The sequence below is a fragment of the Carassius carassius genome, chromosome 5, assembly GCF_963082965.1.
Source record: "Carassius carassius chromosome 5, fCarCar2.1, whole genome shotgun sequence".
Classification (NCBI taxonomy): Eukaryota; Metazoa; Chordata; class Actinopteri; order Cypriniformes; family Cyprinidae; genus Carassius; species Carassius carassius.
The window spans coordinates 41,015,340-41,039,215 of NC_081759.1; the positions used below are offsets into that span (position 1 = coordinate 41,015,340).

General features: G+C 35.9%; 1 protein-coding gene across 1 annotated transcript; it reads right to left on the reverse strand.

The window, feature by feature from the left end:
• Positions 1–15,272: 15,272 nt before the first annotated feature.
• LOC132140532 (cell division cycle-associated protein 2-like) lies at positions 15,273–19,088 on the reverse strand. The gene is made up of 6 exons (XM_059549301.1): positions 18,889–19,088; positions 18,519–18,647; positions 17,613–17,743; positions 16,643–16,802; positions 15,549–15,703; positions 15,273–15,413 (listed from the first exon to the last, which is right to left on the reverse strand). The coding sequence occupies exons 2-6, from the start codon at positions 18,616–18,618 to the stop codon at positions 15,273–15,275; spliced, it is 687 nt and encodes a 228-aa protein (XP_059405284.1). The 5' UTR covers positions 18,619–18,647; positions 18,889–19,088.
• Between the last annotated feature and the right edge of the window lie 4,788 nt (positions 19,089–23,876).

Here is a 23,876-nt window from a genome sequence, read left to right on the forward strand (position 1 = left end):
TATATAAGCAAGTTTGAACATTTTTAGTTTTTATTGAAATTATTGCATCATGTAGATTGTTCTTTTTGTACTCAAATATTTATTCTTTGTTTTTCCTTATCCATCCATATCCTTATTCATAACCATGATGGTTCTCTCTATTATTTTTATTACATGTATTCTTTTGGCATTTACTTATTTTTAATGAGTCACTTTTAAATAACTCAAATGATCTGGCACTTTAGCCAACTCAAATCTAATATCTCTCTTTTTGTTTTAATGTAATTCTCTCATCCACTTTAACATAATCACTTTCCCCTCGCTCTCTTTTCGTTCTCTATTATTACCTCTCCTCCATTTGTTCCGACACTCCTCTAATCTCTCCCTCTCTCTCTCTCTCTCTCTCTCTCTCTCTCTCTCTCTCTCTCTCTCTCTCTCTCTCTCTCTCTCTCTCTGTCTCGCATACATCCCCCACAGGTCTCAGGTTGCTCGTAACTAAATCTCATGGTGCTTTGCTTCCTTTCTTCCAGTATCCCAGAGTTCCCCTCGTCCTCTCAGTGTCTCTGCATGAGTGTGTGTTTGTCAGCAGGTGCTCCGAAAGTTCTGGCTTTCACGGTAGCTCAGGCTGTTGAAAAGCTCATACTGTATGCATTAGGGATAATGATGTGATGCAGAATGAGTTAATCATGTCTGTCTGTGTGTGTGTGTGTGTGTGTGTGTGTGTGTGTGTGTGTGTGTGTGTGTGTGTGTGTGTGTGTGTGTGAGAGAGAGAGAGAGAGAGAGAGAGAGAGAGAGAGAAGGATCTTGCCCCCAAGAGTTTATTCTTCACAATAGCTGTAGTGTAAGCTTGGCAGAAAAGAGCAGTGAGTCAGAGGCTTTGAACCGGGATGTGTGTGTGTGTGTGTGTGTGTGTGTGTGTGTGTGTGTGTGTGTGTGTGTGTGTGTCCCTTCTTGTTTGCACGCTCATATGAGGTCCATCCGGAGGATGTTTCACAGCCTAAGAATAACATGAATGGAAATGTTCATTCTTTTTAAAGCACTCCTCTGTGGTAAATTATAGCATAGCTCTTTAATCAGTCTGAATATTAAAGCAAAAATATTCCAAGTGGATGTTTTAGGGTTTATTAAAATGATGTTACTTTGTTTTTATTCTCATTTTATTTTTTGGCCACCTTTTTACTGATAAAGCCAGCAGAAAGAGGACAGAAGGTTATAAGGCAGATTCGAACCTGGATCTCTACAGTGAGCTCTAAGGCTCCATCGCAAGAGGGGAGATGGTTATTTATATATAGATAATTTTTTGCTCTTTTATACAGTTTAACTCAAATTTAAGATGTAATGTTCCCAGATTTGTTTGGTCTTAAGTCGAATACTGTCAAGTACAAAAACTAAATATTTTATTTTATTGTGTATATGCATTTGTTTTGTAAATGAAATGTATGTGTTTGAAATTCCTCCAACTAACCCAAAACTGAAGCTCATTTTGTTTTTTTATGAAATCTAATGCAAAAAGATAAAAATAGTCAATAAACAGCATACAAGTCAGGTAAGCTATTGAACAAAGAGGAAATAATAAAATGAGATGCTGAGTGGTTGTGTGCATGTTAGATATTTTTACAGGCAATTTCATTAATGTATTTATTTATTTGATTTTGAGAATAAAAGGTTAAAGTAAAATACATTACTGTTTAAATGTTTGAAATCTGATTATTTTCTTCAGAGACAACGATCCATTAAATTGTATCAAAAGTGAAAAAAAGACATTTATAATGCGAAAGTTTATTTTACATTTACATTTTATTATTATTTTTTAAAAATATTGCTGTTTTTACTTTATCTTTTACAGCAAACTCATACAACCTTGGTGAGCAGAAGACACTTATTTCAAAAACATTTTTAAAGATCTTACCAACCCCAAACTTTTAAACAGCTTTACATTTAAAATTTAATGAAGAGTATCTGCTGATAAAACCATTTTTATCATATAATATTTATTAAGCTTATCCCAAATGAAGTTTTGTCCTTAAATAATTTATATCTGTACGCAGAGACAACTTCAGCTGTACCTCAGAGGATGAGGATCATAGATCAGCAGGATTTCATCTCTGTACCTATTTCAAACTGGTTAAACTAACAGTGTTACAACGAACCCCACAATTGGCCGTTCAGAACATGATGTTCACTGAGATCAAACAAGGCTGTGATTGTGTCCAACCGCACAGCATTTTCACTTTAACAGAACCATTAGACTATTTGTCGCTGGTTAGTCAACAGTGCATTTTTATTGGTCAGTCTGCATTTTCCTCAGCCAGTCATTACATCTTTCTCAGCGATCAAACATAAAGATCAATAAAGTCCATCTAGATTGATCTCAGGAGCTCAGTGCTGTGAAACAAATACTAATTGCAAAAATTCTCTGGATCTTATTGGAATCCTATGAAGTCTGGAATATCTGGTCAGATTTTCTCTGTGGCTCTTGTGTTTTTGATAAGTGTGGCGTGTTATTGTGAGGACTTCCCTTGACTTTGTTGAACACTTGTAGTTTTGTTGATGTTCCTTTCGTGTCTGTTTGCTTTCTGAAATATCCTTGTGCTTGTTTGTGTTAGCTTTGGGTTCACATCTGTTGTGCATGATGGTTAGGGTTAGTCTCATGAGCTTTTTTTAAAGCATCGATTCATATTAGGTTCATTATAAACTACTTTAGCAGATATTCTCATATCCAGCACTGTGCAATGTTTGAATATGCACATTAGGCTTTATCTAATTCAATACATTCAGTGCTTGCATGTTTCATTTTGCTGACGAAGATGGGGATTTTGTATATATATCCATGAATAAAAAATACTCTCAACAGCCAGATTTTTTACATGTTTTAAGGAAACTGGTATATTTAAAAAGGGCGAATGATATATGAACAATCTCCTGGGCAAAAAAAATCATCAGAATATAGATAGAAATAAAAATGGAAAGTTTGGAGCTACTGAAGAGAAGATTTCTGGCTTAGTGCATGAGAGAAAAGTCATTTTGAGAAAAGTTTTTTAAAGATATGTGTAATTGAAATCAACTGATGCACACAGAAAAAAAAAGTGTCAAAGTAAATACTAAAACGTGTATTTTGGAAGTATTCATTCTGAAAGAAGACGTAATGTTAAAATCTCAAAACTGACCAGTGCCTGAAAAAAAACTATGGTTTTGTCTGTGTTGCCTCAAATAACATAAACTTACTTTGCATTTTAGATAGCGAAACACTGAACAAAGTGTCATTTCTACAAAAGAAAAAAAACACTTTTCAACCAAACATTTTTTGTCTAGCGTAACTTGTTTGCAGAAGCCGCTTGGTTTCGAAAATGTATATACTGTAATACTTTGAAATTCAAGTGTGTCCAAATGCACAAAATACTGGGGTCAGTGTATTTCAAAATGCAGACCTGAAGCCTTAAATCATAATCCTAAAAACTGAATTCAAAATACAATAGGATGACTGTGAGTGGACATGACAATTCAAACAATGAGAGATTTATTTCAAGGAGCTTATTCATAAAGTGTACAAGGTTCACTAGAAAACTATAATATACTGTGAAATGTACTGAAATTTAACAGTGAAAGAAAGAAGTATGCAATCATATTCAATAAAGCCCAGGAAACCTAACTATGATGTTTTATAATTACAGTGATTTAGCAATCTTTGGCTGAACATCTGAAATTAGGGATCATAAACAACTCCTAACAGCTGTAAACACATATGCGTGCTGAAGTGACTCTTGCCAAGTGTGTGTGTGTGTGTGTGTGTATGTGCAGCAATTCAAGGGGAAGGAGAATAGTGGAGTAAGTTTATCTGTGTGTATCTGTGTATGAGTTTATAGAGATGCACTCAGTGGCACTCCTCCTTAAATATTGTTTGTTGCAGTAATAATCTCTTTCCTCACATTTAATGGGTTTGAAGTCCCAACCCTTCCAGATGTGTTGTCTGATATGATTGGGATGACACAGGCCAGTGCTGTAATGAAATGAAACATTGACTAAACATTTAGAAGACAAATACCGTTTTTATTTTTATTATTATTTTTTTTATAAAAAGTGCTTTTAATGAAAGTTTTAGTTAATAGATTTGAACTATAATGAGTTAAGTCATATTATTAAGTCATATCACATTACATGCTGTTAATTTATAGTTGCATTAAATTAAATAGTTTAATTAATGATCCTGGTTGTATTTGTGTCAGTGTTATTTTAATTTGATTGAGATACTAAAGTTTTTACAGATTCATTGTTTATTTGTCCATTTCCAATACAAATGTATTTGAAGTTTTTACATTTTTACTGTGTGTTTTTAGTATTAATATTTTGTGTTTATTTTTGTGTGTGAGGCTTGTTCGAGTACCGCGAGAGTATTTCAAAAGTATCAAGAGTCGTCTGCTCTTCAATCGCTCTCGCGGTACTATGACGTCATAATCCGATCGGTCTGCGCAGCGCCAATAAACCTTGAGTGTCGTCATGGAACTGCGTAATTTATTAATGAATTGGACGTTACGGCTCGCGCTGTGTTGATACTACGTTTGGAAACATGGCGCGCAATCTTAATTTGAAATCAACACCACCTTGTAGGCCTATTTGTGTCTCATTTGGGACGTTATTTTAGTTTGAAATCACGTGAGAGGAAATCAACTGGAATATTATCTTCTTACAGTGGTTGATACGGCAGTAAAGCATGCATCTCCTATGTGGCCTTCTGCTAACAAGTCATATTTATAAATGATCGCTAAGGTTGGAAGGGAAGGGCTTCGATGGGAAACAGGTAATTAATGCTTTTAATGCAATTTATTGTAGTAGGTCTGTGCTGTATTTCAATAGTATTAAGTCGGAATATATAAAGAGAACATAAATGACAGATGTAGCCTAAATTTAGCCGCCCCTTTCACGTTTTGCTAATGCTAGTGAATGACTTTCATTGTTTTAGGTTCACAAGTTAATGTTACACAATGTTTTTGTTTTGCTTAAGGCAATGACAGACATGTAATTTCCCCATTTTATTTAAAGGAGGTTGTTGTTGTTGTTGCAAATGCTAATATATAGTATAAGGTCTATGAATTATGGCCACCCTTTGATGAACTTGTAATTGTTTGTTTTTCCCATAGCGTTTGTGATAGCAAATGTTTGTATATTTAGAAGCTAATACATTTTTAGTTGATTTTTTTCTTATGTTGTGAATATATGGGCCTGTGTGAGTCAGATGGGGCTTCTACAGTATGTAATGCTGGCAAATGTAACTAATATAATTGGATCTTAATGCTGTCAACAGTCTTCAATTTCACTTAGCTTTCTGACACACACAGACACACACACACACACACACAAACGTACAGTATGTGCATTGTCAAATCACTCGCTTCTTTGTGCCTCTCTTTGGTTTTCTTCTCTCGGGCAGGTTGTGAGTCACCTGGGGATTCCTGACAGTGCTTTTCCCATTGTTTCTCTCTTGAGAGATCTTTCCTCAGTTATCTCTTTTATACCCATGATGGAGAAGACTAGACAGAGAAAGGAAGACGTTAGAGTGAGTGAGGAAGAAAACAGTGGAACGGATGGAATAAAAGGTCACAAGGCAGCAGAGGGGTGTCATGCACCTGCTTTTATTATATATAGTAAATCTCTGACTTTAATGTGAAATGAAAGTATGTAAGACTACATTGAGTTGTGCTTGTATATCACAATGTTAAATCATACCATGATATTCAGAACAAAATAATGCACTTTCGTGGTGGTTAGTTTGTTGCATTTAACTATTTAGTACTCTATATGCAATGTGTTTCATGTGGAGGACAAAGCAAAGCCTGATGCTTCTGTTGAGTCGTGTGAAGCCACCTGATTCTCAGCATCTTCTCCTGAGAGCACAACTGAAATAATGTGTCCCTCTAGAGGTTCAGTTCAATTATATTTTTATAGTGGTTTTTATAATAAATGTTGTTCCAAAGCAGCTTTACAGAAAATAGAAAATAAAGAAGATAAAAAGTGGAGATAATAATGCCTTTCAACCCCCCAGTGAGCATGTTAGATAATATTCTAGCTATATCATAAACCGTGCACAGATCTGCCAAGATAACAAAGTTTGCAATTTCAGAGATTTCAATACCTTCAACACATCTTATTATAACTTCAAATATTTACAATTATCTGGAATATGCTTCTCAATATGTGTATTACAACTGTATTTTTTCTGAATGCTGTTTTTTATATACATTTGTCTCAAACATTTCTGTTTCTTTTATTGTTGTAAGTGCATTTAGAAAATCAACTTTTGAGAATAAGTTGGTTTTTTAAAGAGCCATTAACCAAAAACTTGATGATTAGCATTATTCTCTCATAATTCTATTCCAAACCCAACTACTGCATGTTTTGGTGAATCTTTACTTTTCTATTCAACAATTCATAGTGACCACATCTGTGAAGCTCTAAAACATACAAAACACATATTTAAAGTAGTCCAATTGATAGCATAACATGACGACTAGAGCAGATTTTAATTGTTAATATTCACTGAATGCCATTAGGAGGCTCTAATCTCATTCTCCATTGCAAGTGTTTCTTTACACATGATCAATCTCATATGAAACACCATTTTTTGGAAATGAGATTCTAGAGCTTCAGCGTAGGTGAAGAGTAACTGTATATCTTCCTGGATTTTAGTCTGTTCATTAACCAAAGTCGTCATATTGCATCAGAAAACACTGAATGTTGTGCATAAACTATGGGTTATGTTTGTGATGCTTATACTGTTTGTTTTTCATGTTTGAAGCTTGACCGTCATAATCTGATGTATGAAAAAAAAAAACTTCTGCAGTTTTTTATGAACTATCACTTTTTCTTTTTCCTGTATTTTTATTGAATATTAATAATAATAATGTTATTAATATAAGATAAGATATACGGATACAATAAATGTGTTGCAACATAACAAAGGAAAACACAATATCTATAAAATTTCATAAACAATAATTATATTACTGAAAAAGGAGCAGAAAATAAAAACTTTTCCAACCCCTTTATATACAATTCTAAATAGTTCCAGTATATACAGTATGTTATATGTTTATAGTTTGTAATATTTTATTGTTTTCGATTGCTTCCATTGTCCTCATTTGTAAGACGCTTTGGATAAAAGCGTCTGATACATGACTTAATGTAAATGTAAATATGTACAGTCGTGGCCAAAAGTTTTGAGAATTACATAAATATTGGAAATTGGAAAAGTTGCTGCTTAAGTTTTTATAATAGCAATTTGCATATACTCCAGAATGTTATGAAGAGTGATCAGATGAATTGCACAGTCCTTTTTTGCCATGAAAATGAACTTAATCCCAAAAAAACCTTTCCACTGCATTTCATTGCTGTCATTAAAGGACCTACTGAGATCATTTCAGTAATCGTCTTGTTAACTCAGGTGAGAATGTTGACGAGCACAAGTCTGGAGATCATTATGTCAGGCTGATTGGGTTAGAATGGCAGACTTGACATGTTAAAAGGAGGGTGATGCTTGAAATCATTGTTCTTCCATTGTTAACCATGGTGACCTGCAAAGAAACGCGTGCAGCCATCATTGCGTTGCATAAAAATGGCTTCAAAGTCACCTTTATTTATATAGCGCTTTAAACAAAATACATTGCGTCAAAGCAACTGAACAACATTCATTAGGAAAACAGAGTCAATAATGAAAAAATGATAGTTAAAGGCAGTTCATCATTGAATTCAGTTATGTCATCTCTGTTCAATTAAATAGTGTCTGTGCATTTATTTGCAATCAAGATGAAGTGTAGATCGCTGTAGATGAAGTGTCCCCAACTAAGCAAGCCAGAGGCGACAGCGGCAAGGAACCGAAACTCCATCGGTGACAGAATGGAGAAAAAAACCTTGGGAGAAACCAGGCTCAGTTGGGGACCAGTTCTCCTGCTGCCAGTGCAGTGTTGACAGGACCGGGCTAATATGGTCATACTTCCTGGTTCTAGTAAGAACTCTTGCTGCTGCATTTTGGACTAGCTGTAGTTTGTTTACTAAGCGTGCAGAACAACCACCCAATAAAGCATTACAATAATCTAACCTTGAGGTCATAAATGCATGGATTAACATTTCTGCATTTGACATTGAGAGCATAGGCCGTAATTTAGATATATTTTTGAGATGGAAAAATGCAGTTTTACAAATGCTAGAAACGTGGCTTTCTAAGGAAAGATTGCGATCAAATAGCACACCTAGGTTCCTAACTGATGACGAAGAATTGACAGAGCAACCATCAAGTCTTAGACAGTGTTCTAGGTTATTACAAGCGGAGTTTTTAGGTCCTATAATTAACACCTCTGTTTTTTCAGAATTTAGCAGTAAGAAATTACTTGTCATCCAGTTTTTTATATCGACTATGCAATTCAAATTGGTGTGTTTCACCGGGCTGCGAAGAAATATAGAGTTGAGTATCATCAGCATAACAGTGAAAGCTAACACCATGTTTCTTGATGATATCTCCCAAGGGTAACATATAAAGCGTGAAGAGTAGCGGCCCTAGTACTGAGCCTTGAGGTACTCCAAACTGCACTTGTGATCGATACATCTTCATTCACTGCTACGAACTGATGGCGGTCATATAAGTACGATTTAAACCATGCTAATGCACTTCCACTGATGCCAACAAAGTGTTCAAGTCTATGCAAAAGAATGTTGTGGTCAATTGTGTCAAACGCAGCACTAAGATCCAATAAAACTAATAGAGAGATACACCCACGATCAGATGATAAGAGCAGATCATTTGTAACTCTAAGGAGAGCAGTCTCAGTACTATGATACGGTCTAAATCCTGACTGGAAATCCTCACATATACCATTTTTCTCTAAGAAGGAATATAATTGTGTGGATACCACCTTTTCTAGTATCTTGGAAAGAAAAGGGAGATTCGAGAGTGGTCTATAATTAACTAGTTCTTTGGGGTCAAGCTGTGGTTTTTTTGATGAGAGGCTTAATAACAGCCAGTTTGAAGGTTTTGGGGACATATCCTAATGACAATGAGGAATTAATAATAGTCAGAAGAGGATCTATGACTTCTGGAAGCACCTCTTTTAGGAGCTTAGATGGTATAGGGTCTAACATACATGTTGTTGGTTTAGATGATTTAACAAGTTTATACAATTCTTCCTCTCCTATAGTAGAGAATGAGTGGAACTGTTCCTCAGGGGGTCTATAGTGCACTGTCTGATGTGATACTGTAGCTGACGGCTGAATGGTTGCAATTTCATCTCTAATAGTATCGATTTTAGAAGTAAAGTAGTTCATAAAGTCATTACTGCTGTGATGTTGGGAAATGTCAACACTTGTTGAGGCTTTATTTTTCGTTAATTTAGCCACTGTATTGAATAAATACCTGGGGTTATGTTTGTTTTCTTCTAAAAGAGAAGAAATTTCACAGGCAAGGATATTGTGGCTACTAAGATTGCACCTAAATCAACAATTTATAGGATCATCAAGAACTTCAAGGAAAGAGGTTCAGGGTGTCCAAGAAAGCCCAGCAAGCACCAGGATCGTCTCCTAAAGAGGATTCAGCTGCGGGATTGGAGTGCCACCAGTCCAGAGCTTGCTCAGGAATGGCAGCAGGCAGGTGTGAGCGCATCTGCACGCACAGTGAGGACAAGACTTCTGGAAGATGGCCTGGTGTCAAGAAGGGCAGCAAAGAAGCCACTTCTCTACAAAAAAAACATCAGGGACAGATTGGTCTTCTGCAGAAAGTATAGTGAATGGACTGCTGAGGACTGGGGCAAAGTCATATTCTCAGATGAAGCCCCTTTCCGATAGTTTGGGGCATCTGGAAAAAGGCTTGTCCGGAGAAGAAAAGGTGAGCGCTACCATCAGTCCTGTGTCATGCCAACAGTAAAGCATCCTGACACCATTCATGTGTGGGGTTGCTTCTCATCCAAGGGAGTGGGCTCACTCACAATTCTGCCCAAAACACAGCCATGAATAAAGAATGGTACCAAAACACCCTCCAACAGCAACTTCTTCCAACAATCCAACAACAGTTTGGTGAAGAACAATGCATTTTCCAGCATGATGGAGCACCGTGCCATAAGGCAAAAGTGATAACTAAGTGGTTCGGGGACCAGAATGTTGAAATTTTGGGTCCATGGCCTGGAAACTCCCCAGATCTTAATCCCATTAAGAACTTGTGGTCAATCCTCAAGAGGCGGGTGGACAAACAAAAACCCACTAATTCTGACAAACTCCAAGAAGTGATTATGAAAGAATGGGTTGCTATCAGTCAGGATTTGGCCCAGAAGTTGATTGAGATCATGCCCAGTCGAATTGCAGAGGTCCTGAAAAAGAAGGGCAAACACTGCAAATACTGACTCTTTGCATGAATGTCATGTAATTGTCGATAAAAGCCTTTGAAACGTATGAAGTGCTTGTAATTATATTTCAGCACATCACAGAAATAACTGAAACAAAGATCTAAAAGCAGTTTAGCAGCAAACTTTTTAAAAACTAATATTTATGTAATTCTCAAAACTTTTGGCCATGACTGTATATTTATATCTGCCTAACAAGAATGTAGTTTTATTGTAATATATTGTTTTCGTGGCAGATGCTTCTACGATGCAACAGAATGACAGTGACTAGAAAAAAACACAGACAATACAAACATAAAAATAGAACAAGTAAACGGGGAATAACAATAAACAAATTTTGTATGTATAGGTATATTATGTTCAAATTTGAAATGTAAACTTAGTATGTGTGTTAGATAAATAAATGTATAAGTGCATGAATAATATAATAGTGTTTTGTATTCCAGCACTTAATGTTCAAAATATGTCGTGATTTATTCAGTAGTGCTTTAGATTTGCCATGTTGCTTTGACGTGTTTTATGGGTTCCCAGCTGATTTTACCATTTAAAGTCACACCAAGAAATGTACTTTCATATACTCTTTCCATACTTATGTTGTCAGTTATCAATTCTACTTTAACTGAAACATAGCAGAGAACTCAATTAAGACTCCTGAGCTATAAAACATTAATAAAAATGTATCCTTTTTCCAAATCATGCTCTCTTCTTCTTTGGTCTGTCTCTGATTCCTGGACTCTTTCTTCTTATCCCTCCATCACTCCCTAACTTAGCCAGACATCTCCAGTGTGTCTCTGTTTAATCCCTGATCGCTTTAGCGTGAAGGATCAGTCACACCACATGAGCCGTTAGTTCCCCTTTTATCCCACTAATTGTCTCCCTTCGTCACAAAATGAGCGTTGTGTCAAATTCGGGACTCAAAGTCATTTTAGTAATGTGATTAGCAGCTAGCGCTCCTCCTTTACACTTTCCCCTTGTCCATCTTTCTCCTTCTCGATTTTCTTCCCTTTATCCCCCTGCAAAGTCAAAAAGTTCTTAATTTGACGCTAATAAAGAGGCTTTTTAATGAGCTTAGGCAGACTTGTTTGCTTCTTTCTTCTCGGCTTTGATCTTGCATGCTGTGTTTCAGCTAATTTGCTGTTTAGTGCCGTTATGCCTGTGTCCGCGTGAGCTCACTCGCTCCGTACATGTGCATTTGTGTCTTTGTGTGTGATTTTTGTGGTCTATAGTAGATGTGTTTAGGATTTTCTGTCTTCTCTTTGATGGAGCCGTTGGTCCAGCAGTCATGTGGACTGGAAGTGTTGTCCCAGCCCAGTAATAGGAAAGCAAAACATTTGCAGTTGGACTTTTTCCTCAGGCGATTTCACTGTGTGAAAACTGTCCATCATTAGATCCAGCAACCTCCACCCTTCTGTCCTAATGGGGTCCTTCACAGACCTCTACATACATGTGTGTGTGTGTGTGTGTGTGTGTGTGTGTGTGTGTGTGTATATATGGTCTGGGTGTGGCTAGAGAAATGTAACTCCACTTTCTAAAATAATGTGGTTAATCACAGTTCTTTCATGATTTAACAGGAGGGGGCAATTACTTTTTAACATAGGGCCAGGTATATATATATATATATATATATATATATATATATATATATATATATATATATATATATATATTAAAACTTAATTTTTGATTTGTGATATGCATTGCTAAGAACTTCATTTGGACAACTTTAAAGGCGACTTTCTTAATATTGAGGGTTTTTATTATTATTTATTTATCAAATTTACCCTGGTTTTGTTGTCCAGGGTCACATATGGTGTGTGTACATTGTGGGTCTGTGGTGAGAAGAAGTTGACAAAGTGGACAGCCGGCACCATTTCCTCTCCTCGACCCTGACGAGAACTCAAAAAAAGACAAAGCAGGAAATGACTGCGGAAACAATCCATCCTACAAATGGAGGGAGGGAGAGAAAGAAGGTTCCAGTCTGTTTTATATCTTTTATTCCCCTCACACTCTCTGACTGAACATAGTATTTGAAGAGAAAAGAGAGAGTATGGACGTGTGTTTCAGTGCGTTTGGGAGGGCTTTGAAGGATGAAAGTGCCTTTATTCTGGGGCAAGGGCAATTGATTCAGATGTAGATTAGATGAATACATTTTTCAAGGTTTATTTTTCTGTTTGCCAATACCTGCTAGCCTGCCGATCTCCCTTTCCCTCTAAATATTTCTTTCTCTCTTTTTTTCTCACTCACTTTCTCACCTAAGCATCAGTTTGGAAGCTGGGAGACCTGAATAATCCCTACCAATATTTCTACCAGTTGCAGTTGTGATTGAATGTTATATACAGCAGAGCTCAAAAGTGAAAATGCTTCTATTTCATATTTTTCTATTACACAGTAATTTAGGTCTTAAGTGAAAGCAAAAAGCTGAGAAAGAAAACGCATGTATGTTGTATGAGGGCAGTTCTTAAAGTGACAGCAGTCTAATATTCCTGTTGTCTGTCATTCATATTAATCAAAAACAACAAAACAGAGAAAATCTCTCACTGGTCTTTTGTAACTTTTTACACAATTGTTTTTATACAATGTATAACATTTATTTATTTGTTCTACTGTAGATTTTTTTATTTATTTTTTACCACTGACTTTTTAGGCTAGTATTAGTTTTTTTATATATATATATTGACGCTTGTGAAATTAAGAAATTTCATATGGTTTCAAAAATTCTGAAAATCACAAACACCTCAATTAAAGTATACTTTAAATATATATCAAAAATAACTATATTGTTATATATATTGTTACCCTGAAATTAAATTACTCATATTTCGATACAAGATTTGGTAATATTGCCCCGTCGTAATCTGAAATATCATTATAATTTAAAAGAATTTTCCATTTAAAAATGTAATTTATGATTGTAATGGTAAATCTGAATTTATGTATTCATTCATTCATTCAATTAATAGAGACAAATAAAGTACTACCCATAAATACAGGTGTTTTCACTCTCCATGTTAACATTGTCATGTGACCTATGACATCAGCTATGGCCTCATGGGATTGTACTCAGTAGAGATAGCAGTAGCAGTACATCCGGGGGGTTTTGACATTTGTTTTATAAATGCTGGGTCTGCTACTTAGTTAAATGTCTTTATTTAAATGTACACAGAAGGGAAGTAGACTTGTTTTAGGTTGTATGCAGATGCAGGAAAGCTCTTCATAATTACGTCCAGGTAGGTGTGTTGGAGCAGATTGGAGCTAAACTTCCCTTCAGGAGCTTGGGACACCCCTCGTACATAGTTTGATTTAACACTTCTGGAACAAACCTACGCCCTTGGTGTCTCTCTCTGGCTGGATGGATTGATCTCCATCAGTATTAATCTCTGAGAGCTCATGAGGCTGGTGTGCTGTCCAGTCAAAGTCATTGTGATCTCAGACATGGGTATTTTGGCACAGCAGTTAAATCAGGCTTTAAACCATGTCGACCGTGACCTGATCCCACACAGCTGTGGGATATCTCTCTCTCATGCTCTCGCTTTCTCATTTCCCATCATCCCATGCTCTCTTGACATAGAGACACACTCACAATCAATCACAAGACTTATTTCCCGTGCTCTCGCTCTCTCTTGATCCGAGCTGATGTACATTGGCTTTAGGATGTGGTGTGCTATGATAAGCTCTTTTCCTGGATGACGGTGTATGACACTGACCTAATTCTACTCTGTATGGGAATAACGACTTCCCGTGTTTGTTGTCTTGATGGTTGAGAGACAAGACAAGAAGCACAGTGCGAACACATTTGTAAATCCAACATGAGTCATGACACGCCTCTGGGTTTTTTTTTTTGTTTTTTTTGTCCAGTAACAATTGTCCCTTTCAGTGTACTTCCTCCTAAACTCTTGTCATCGCTAAAAAAATAAAAGAAACTTCCCGGACTTATTTCAGCCATTCGTTCCTAACTCATACTGATATATCATATTGATCTACTGTCAATATTTCATGAAACAGCAAGTTTTTTTGTCTGCAGAGCTCAAAGCAAACCCACATTGAGGAGAACCATTTGAGCAGCACTCTAATGGAAGTAAATGTTTGTGTGTTAGCCAGATGGGGAGCAAAATGTGTGAGCGTTTTGTGGATAACTGTATGTAAATTATGTTTATCTGTGAGTGTTAAACCAATCAGCCATGAGAGAATGCATCTTTACAATACTGTGGAGGGAAAAGCATGGTACACTGATATCTTAGTACTAAATGATTAGCATGATGTGTTTAAATGAAACATTTTGAATAATAACTTTTGTGAAAACTGTGATTTCTTCTATGTTTAGGGTATTTGATGCATGATATATGTATTTTTTTTGTTTGTTTGTTTTGTGTTTCTTGAGACCAATATAATATATTCTTGCGTTATAAAAGCAATTTCTTTGATTAAAAATATTACTTTCTTATTGAGCCTGAACTTTTGTATGATACTGTAGTTTTTTGGAAGGTTGGTCAGTTTGTTTGGACAGTTCAAATAAATGAACAGGTAGATTTGATTAGTTTTAAAACAGTTTAGCATAGCTACTTTATTGCAAAGATCTAATAGCCTACTGTTTCTGTAAAATGATTGCAAAATATAGAATATATAATATAGAAATTGTTAGTTAAATGTAGATTAGCTCTGTTAAAATTTCTCTGAACAGAGCTTATCCAGTCAGATTTTAGAGCTGGATCTTTGGATTTATTGTATGACCATACACACACACACACACACACACACACACACACACACACACAAACACACACACACACACACACACACACACACACACACACACACACACACACACTTTTCAAAAATACAAAATCTTCTGAACGCAAAGTATTGAAGGTTGGTTTCTATGAATTATATAGCAATATAAAAAAGTATGACACGGCCTTTTCAAATTCCTAAACATTTTCGAGCACTAAGAGTTCCCTTACCTTCTGGTTTTGACAGCATGGGTGAAGACAGAAGCTCATTCTTTGCATCCGAATCCAAGTCTGAAAGAGGCCTCTGGCTTTGAGACGTGAAGCTTTTCAACTATAGCCATATAAAAACATAATGTTAACTGCAGGAACACCTCCAGATGACTTCTGAATTCTGAATGTGTTAATAGCAATTTAACAGGCTTCAGAAACATATCAAACATGACGGTGTTAATGCGGATTAGTTTACCGCTGGCTCTGGTTGTGATGTGAAGGTGTGGCAGGGGAGGGGTGTCTCAGTAATCTTGTCCTCACAGTGTCTCAGTGGGGCCCGGCGACGCTTCTTCGAGGGAGGAGGCGTCATCGAAGCGTTTGGGCTGTGTGCTGGCAACATGTTCTCCTTTCCTGCAAGACAGACAGAAGCAGAAAGAGATGACTCAATGAAACAATAGCTCATTCTACATGAGAAAATAATTCATCTGTGCTGATTTTAAAACTTGTCACAATTATACATTTCTCTTTTGCGCCAAAAATCATTAGGATATTAAATGAAGATCATGTTACATGAAGATATTTAGTAAATCTCCTACTGTACATATATCAAAACTTCATTTTTTGATTAGTAATATGCATTGCTAAGAACTACATTTGAACAACTTTAAAGATGATTTTCTCAATATTTAGATTTCTTTTGCTCCCTCAGATTCCAGATCTTCAGATATTGTCCTCCTAACAAACCAGACATCACTGGAGAGATGATTTATTCAGCTTACAGATGATGTATAATTCTCAATTTTGAAAAATTGACATTTTTAAAGACTGTTTTTGTGTCCAGGTTCACAAATATGTTCATATAGTGCTTTTAGTGTTGAGAAAAGAAAGAAAATCCCATCCAGTGTTCAGGGTTGACATTATGAATTTTAAAAATTAGATGCGATGTATTAAAATAACTATGCTGTCATCCCTCAAATGTCTTGTTTACGCTTTGAAGAAGTCTTCATATTAAATATTCATGGCAGATTACTCTAAGTGAAAGACTGGATATGTCTTTTCAATCTTTTTTATCAACACTGAAAGCTCGCTGTAATGTGAATGTTTATTTTCAGACTCATAATCATCAGTTGATTTATTCTGCGCCTCGCTCTACCTGGGATCAATGGAAGAAATCAAACGTGTCAAATTTATTACACTGCCTGCTTATTCTGATTAAGTTCAATTATCTGGAAATGGCACACAATGACGGCATGACATTCTCTTAATTACTTCAATCTCATCTGGTCCTACAAGACTGCATCTGAAACTCATTCTGTTTTTGTGTTGGCAGCATTTTGAGGAGAGACTGACCGTTCTTACAATCTTGAGCCAAAGTGCTTTTATCACTCTCATTCTCCTCATTTTTCTTCTGTTCATCCCTCTCTTCGTCCTCCTCCATCAGACTCTGGAAAGCAGCCATCTTCTTCTTCAGAGAGTCACCGCGGGACAGAAACGGACTCCCCTGCAAAAGCTTCATGAGGACAGAGAACAAAGTCACAACTGACAAATACAAACAGCCATCAACATCACCAAAATGATAATTTTGTGTAACTGTGTAGTTCCTGGCAATGTCAAAGAAAGTTAACCAAAACTTTGTTTCTCAGTTTATTTCTTAAGTGGAACAGATTTGTAGAAATGTATAACATCGCATCAGTGTCTCATCAATGGATGCTCTGCAGTGAATGGGTGCCGTGAGACCAAACAGCTGATAAAAACACCACAGTAATCCACACCACTCCAGTCCATCAGTTAATGACTTTTGTGGAAAGCTGCATGTTTGTAAGAAACAAGTTCATAATTTAGGGAAATTTGTAAAATATCTATCCATAATATTGCTTTCTCAAGTGGAAAAAGCGGTCTCATCTGAATCAGAGGAGAAATATGCACAGGCCAAGAACCATTAACAAGCAAACACAGTCCAAAACATGACGATTGTGACGTGCAAGGACAACTTTTATTTTACTGGAGGATGCAATATTATTGATTATGGACGCATTTGTCCTGAAGCAATAGCTTAAAATTAAAATGCCTTCATGATGGATTTGTTTCTTATAAAAAACACAGCTTTCCACTTCACATGACCTGAATTGATGGACTGGAGTGGTGTGGATTACTTAGATTACTGTGATGTTTTTTTATCAGCTCTCAGGCGAGTATATTTTCATTTTTGGGTGAACTTTTCCTTAAATGTTTAAATGCATTATGATTAATTCTGTGTTGGGACAACATTTGATGTCCGATGTAAATCTCTGGGTCCTAAAGCGTGTCCCCATCCATCTACCTGCGGTGTTCGAGGAGGAGTTTGTGCTGCTTGTTTGGCTCTGAAGCAGATGAGAGAGTTTGTTTCCGGAGATCCCCGGACCCCAATCGTGGATCTCCTCCTGGCCTTCAGTTGAGCAACTCGGGATTTATCTGAGAAGAAAACTCAGTATTAAAGAGATAAGAAATATGACTACGGTGTCATTAAATACTCACCCTCATGTCGTTCCAAACCAGACGTCTTCGTTCATCCTCAGAACACAAAGAAAGACATCCTCGATGAACTCCGTGAGCTCTTTGACCATCTGTAAACATGAGGATACTACTACCACCATAAAGGCTCAGAAACATAGCAAAGACATCGTTAAAATACTCAATGTGACATCAGTGGTTCAACTGTAATCTTACAAAAATAATTTTTGTGCGCAAAGAAAACCAAAATAATGATTGTATTAATAAGTAAATGACGTATCCGCATACATGCGTTATTTATATATGTGATGCTCCAAGATGGCACTATATGGTGATGCGGAGGAGACGAATTGTTTGGTTTTCTTCGTGCACAAAAAGTATTATTTTTGCTTCGTAAAATTATGCCACATGGACTATTTTAATGATGTCATTGCTTCGCTTCTGAACCTTAATCGTGAAAAGACCTTGCTGTCTATGAACGGTCAGAGAGCTCTCGGAGTTCATCAAGAACATCTTAATTTGTGTTCTGAAGACGAAGGGAGGTGTTTTCATTTTTGGGTGCACTATCTCTTTAACAGAGCCCCTTCAGTTTGATTCCGAACCCATTAAATACAATGCAAACATTTAAAATAAAACAATTCAGAAGATTTTCACAGTCTAAGAACTCAGAATGACTCAATTGATCAGTGATACACATGAGGAAGATGATGATTAAAACCAGTTTATTGTTGTTAACCTTTAATCCTGGACGAGGGTAGGAAGCTGTTTGTTGATATGCCGAACTGTGAAGGAGAAAGTGTCGAGAAATCCACACCTCTAGCTTCAGTGAGCTCCATTCTTGAGTCCAGGACATAAAATAAAAGATCTGAGTGAAGAAACGAGTTGAAGATGAGAGTTTTAGAAAGAGCTTCCAGATTTACTTCATGAACGTCCGTTAGTCAGCATCAAAACACCAGCTTTCTTTTTAACGTGTTTTAATACAGCAGTGTAAATAAAAACACAACTACAGGTTTCTTTAGATATCGAAAAGTTTCGTTAAATATGTAAAAACAAATCTTGTTTGTATTGTAACGTTAACGTTAAGTTGGTGAAACGTTCAAACTTACCGCGCGTTTAAATATCCTTCCGCTCTAACGGAAAACCAGGAGCACCTGGATTGTATTTAAAATAAACAACTTATTTTTATCGCCCTGAATCTTTAAGACATTTGTGTATATATATTTTACTAATTTAAAATCTGTTTTTGTACGTGTAGTTTCATGACACGAGAACGCACCTCTAGTTCTAACGCATCTAGACCACGCCCTGTTCATATGAATCAGCCAATCAGGTTTAAGGAAAAGCATCATGTGCTTCAAACGGCCAATCATATTCAGGCGCACTGAGCGTGTCTGTTGCACTTTGAATCACGTTATTATACGTAGCTCCAAATGGAGAGGTTTTAAAAGTTTTTATATCACAAAAATATATTTTTTAGAAACAATTTCTAAATAAACTGTAAATGTGCTAGACGTTATAATATAGGCAGTATGTAACTGTAATAACAAAATAAATATTTAAGCATGTTCAATAAAAAATAGAATATTAAGCAATATAAATTTAAAATGAAATGTCATGCACATTTAAGCATTAAATGAAATTAAATTAAATAATATTAAATGAAATGAAATTTTATTTTTTATTTTATCTAGACGTGAACTGACGTGAAGTGACTAGATCTCCATTGTCTGTTGGCATTTGTTGTATAACATAGAAAATCTGATAACCAAGTTGCTAAAATAACGACAACAAAAGTACCAAAGAGCATCTTATTGTGTGTCTGTGTGAAAGAAGCCGTCACAGGAAGCCTTGACACGTCATGTAAAGTTAGAGAAATGGTTTAGCATCGACTTTCACCAAAATAACCGCTGAAATCCACTAATTAGGATCCAGTGACAGTGATGGCTGAGTCACCGTCTCTTTGACGTGTTCTCGCCTTGCACCCCAGTTCTGTCAAACATTTTTGAGATCTTGTGTTTTCACATTAATTCTTTTATGCCTGTGATAGCATTAAGCTGGGCTGCAGAACGCCACTTTAATTTCTTATTAGCAGTTTGCCTCTAACTTTAGAACACACACACACACACACACACACACAAACATTTATATATTTTTTGTCTTGTTAGCAGGGTTTTAAAGCTGATCCGATAATCACATTATATCCTGCTTCTGTAATTTAGACAGTTCATAATTATAGTTTTCCACATTACTCTAAAAACCTAGCAAACAGTTCATTTGCATGTGAAAGAGAATGACACAGTTTATAGGTTGCAGAGTGCAAGATCAAAAGCTGCTTTAAATGAAACTGATCAGTCATAATTTATTCCTTAAGATATTCAGTCAGGCACGACACACAGCCTACATCTCGGAGGATATAAATCGTGTGATCTTGAAATATCTCGCTCTGTTTGACTGGAGGTGTTTCTTCGTGAGAGATTGAGCTAAGTGTGGATGTCTGAAGAAACTTTCTGCTGTCTTCTTTGATCTTTATTGTTTGCTGTCTACGATTGTCACCTTTTCATTGCTTTGACAGATTTTAGGAAGCTAATTTGCTGTGAATTATGGTGAACAGTGCTTGTTGTTTGAAATTGCAAAGAGACTACTTTAACAATATCAAGGTCACAGTTTTATATTCTGAAAGCTCCAATTAACTGCAAGTTGCTTTGGACAATGTCTGCCTAATGCATGAATGTAAATGCAATGTACTTCCAAAATGGGCAGAAATGGATGCAAAAGAAAAGATGCATGACAGGTGCATATCAAAAACTGCTGCATTGTCATACAAGCAATCATATAACTTCAGAGGAATTGAAATATAGCCTTTTCATTTTATGAGATATATAATTTCTCTGTCCTTTTTGGAGCTTGGCAGCTTTCTGTCATTATACACAAAATGACAATTTAATGAGAACTTGATTTGATCATTTTATCCTTCATGTGTATTTGCCACAATGTAAAAATACTTACTAATGACACGGTGACACTGAATTTATTTATTTTTTATGTTCATGCATGCACACGAAACCTTATTTTTCATCATTGTGGAGGATTGCATGAACATATTCACATTTTGATTCTTTGCTTTCACTTCAAGGCCTCCTGGATCTCAAGATGGTGTATAAAATATTTATCATTCAATATTTTCTGTTTATTTCCTTAACCAAAACAGCGAGGCTTATTTAAATTCATGCAAACTGGTTGTAATGAGGCTGTTTTGTCAAAAGAGCAGAAGAAAAAATGTATTCTCATTTTGTCAGGGATCTGAAAATATGAGTAAATGCTGAATGAATATTTGACTTTGATTTTTTGAAAGATTTTTGGTACACATTATCTTTAAGGTGTCTGGTATTAATATTTGAATTCACATATATTCAGTTTTGTTAAATGTGGTTATAGAACAAGGAAACATCTTGATGGTCTTGAACATCTTGATTTGTTTTGTATTTTATTTAAGTGTTCCTATCAATGCTGTATAAGTTTTCTCTTAAAGGTTATTCACAAACCTGCTGAGTTAAACTTTTACTAAGGAAGTCTTGAGCTCAGAGTAAGGGGGCGGGGCTGACTGCTTTGCTATGGATGATGTCATCATGCTTATGAACTATGCACACAGTGATTGGCTGATACGTCTCTGTGAGAGATTTATTCAAAGAATTATTGTAGAGTGATATTATGTTGCCATATTCAAATAAAGGTTTAAAAATAAAAATGTTGCCACATTCAAGTAAAGATTTTAAAATGCAGGCTCATTGTATATATCTTCAGCTAATCATCAGCCTCTTATGTGTATGCTTCTAATCAATGAGTGAATATGCATGTAAACAGTGTTTTAATTAACATAGTAGAATAATCATAGCTGACAGTAATACATGCAAACGTAAAAGAAAATCAAACTGGACGCAAGAACAGCTGCTTAATGAAAGGCACGAATATAATCAAAGGAAAATCTGGAGTTGGAATAACTTACAAAACCAAAAAAAGATGCGTTAAGAGCTACTTTTAGCCTTAAGATGTTTTGTGTATACAGGCCTTATCAATAAGATGCTGTAGCCTCAAGCTTGAGGCCTATAAAACTACATTGTTTGTCTTGAGGTGTAGACAGTAGTCACTGGAAGCTGGGAACAATCAGGATTGCAGTGGGAGACGGTCCACACTTCCCCACGGAGCAATGGATTTCTGCTGAGAGCTTGGCAATCAGACGTGGTGTGTGGTCAGTCTGCACGAGATACACCTTGGAAATCTACCAAATGATTCAAGCTAACGGCCGGAATGAACCTGGGGAGGTCGTTAGAGGACTTTACAGGGTCATCCCGAATCAGTTTTTGTCTTTATGAGCTTTACACATTACATTCTTTGGCTAAATCTGCACACTAACAACTGATTAGCATTTCCAAATGGGGTCCGGAAACCTCTTTAGGTTACATTACATTACATTTATTCATTTAGCAGACACTTTTATCCAAAGCAACTTACAGATGAGGACAGTGGACGTTGTCTTTAGGTTGTAGGAAGTCTATGGAAATGTTTGGAGAAAAAATATAGCTCAACAAACAATCATTTCATTCATTATCAATTAAATGAACAGTAGACATCTGACCAAGTCTGAGACACGAGACACAATAGTAGTGCAAACAGTTCAATTCAGACAGAGAAACATAACAGCTTTAGAAGAAACTAATTATGACCAGCAGTAGGTTTAACAAATCGGTTTTGAGTTTAGGTTTACATTCATGCAGTGTGGTTATTGTGCTAAGAGACATAACACAGAAAGACCTGCCTCTCATCGACGACAGATGAAATCTCAGTTCACCTCCAGATGATCGAAGAGGGAATATAAGGAGAAAGTAAGTCAGAGAGTGATTTAAAAAAGTAAGCAGATGAATTTTTCCAAATAACACGAGAGGACACAGGTGATATGAGCAGACCGTTTGGTGTAAATTAACAGTCCCACAGCAGAGTTGCGAATATATTGCAAACGGGAGATAGAGTGCACTGGTAGTCCAAAATCAATAAATACATAAATAAAAATAAGAGTATTATAGTAGTCAAGGAGAGCTGTGGTAATAAATGCATGCACTAATGTTTCTACATCTTTTGGGCTGATAGTTTGGCAAAGTTGTAAAAATGTGGCTTTAGAGAGTTTACTGTGTGTCTCTGGAGCACAAAAGCAGTCATAAGTAGCACAGCTTTATGGGTCAAAATGATCAATATTTCTTTAATGCCAAAAATCATTAGGATATTAAGTAAAGATCATGTTCCGTGAAAATGTCAATTTTCTATCGTAAATGTATCAAAACTTAATTTCTGATTAGTGATATGCATTGCTAAGAACTTCATTTGAACAACTTTAAAGATGATTTTCTCAATATTTAGATTTTTTTTGCTCCCTCGGATTCCAGATTTTCTAATAGTTGTATCTCAGACAAATATTGTCCTCCGAACAAACCACACATCAATGGAAAGATTATTTATTCAGCTTTCAGATGATGCATAACTCTCAGTTTCGAAAAATTGACACTTATGACTGGTTCAGTGCTCCAGGGTCACAAATATGCATCTGTGTCAAGTTTTTTGATGGTGGCAAATGGAGTAATTGTTGCTTCAAGGTCAAGTATTCTTTATAAATACAGGACACTCATATTTATTTAAATAAATAGTGAAATATTTATTTACTGAATTTTACATGATGTTTTTGTGCTCATTCTTCTGTCTAGAGACTTGTCATAAAAATAGTCAATCAAAAAATAAAATAAATAACCAGAAATATTTTTTTTTTAGCAGAAGCAGTATGAAAAGCATTACATAGACATTCTGCACAAACATCTGACATTTCAATGGCATTTTAAAGTCTAAACACATTTAAATAAGCATACACGACCTGCTCGCTGTGAACTGATCTCTGCTTTTATTTTCTGTTGGTATACACATTTATAAAAAATAAGGGCATATGTACAATGGTAATAAATATCAACTTTTTGTACAAGCAAAATAAGTTAATTAATTACCTAAAAAAAGAAGAAGAAAAAAAAAATTACAGCACATTTTTTTTTAAGTTATC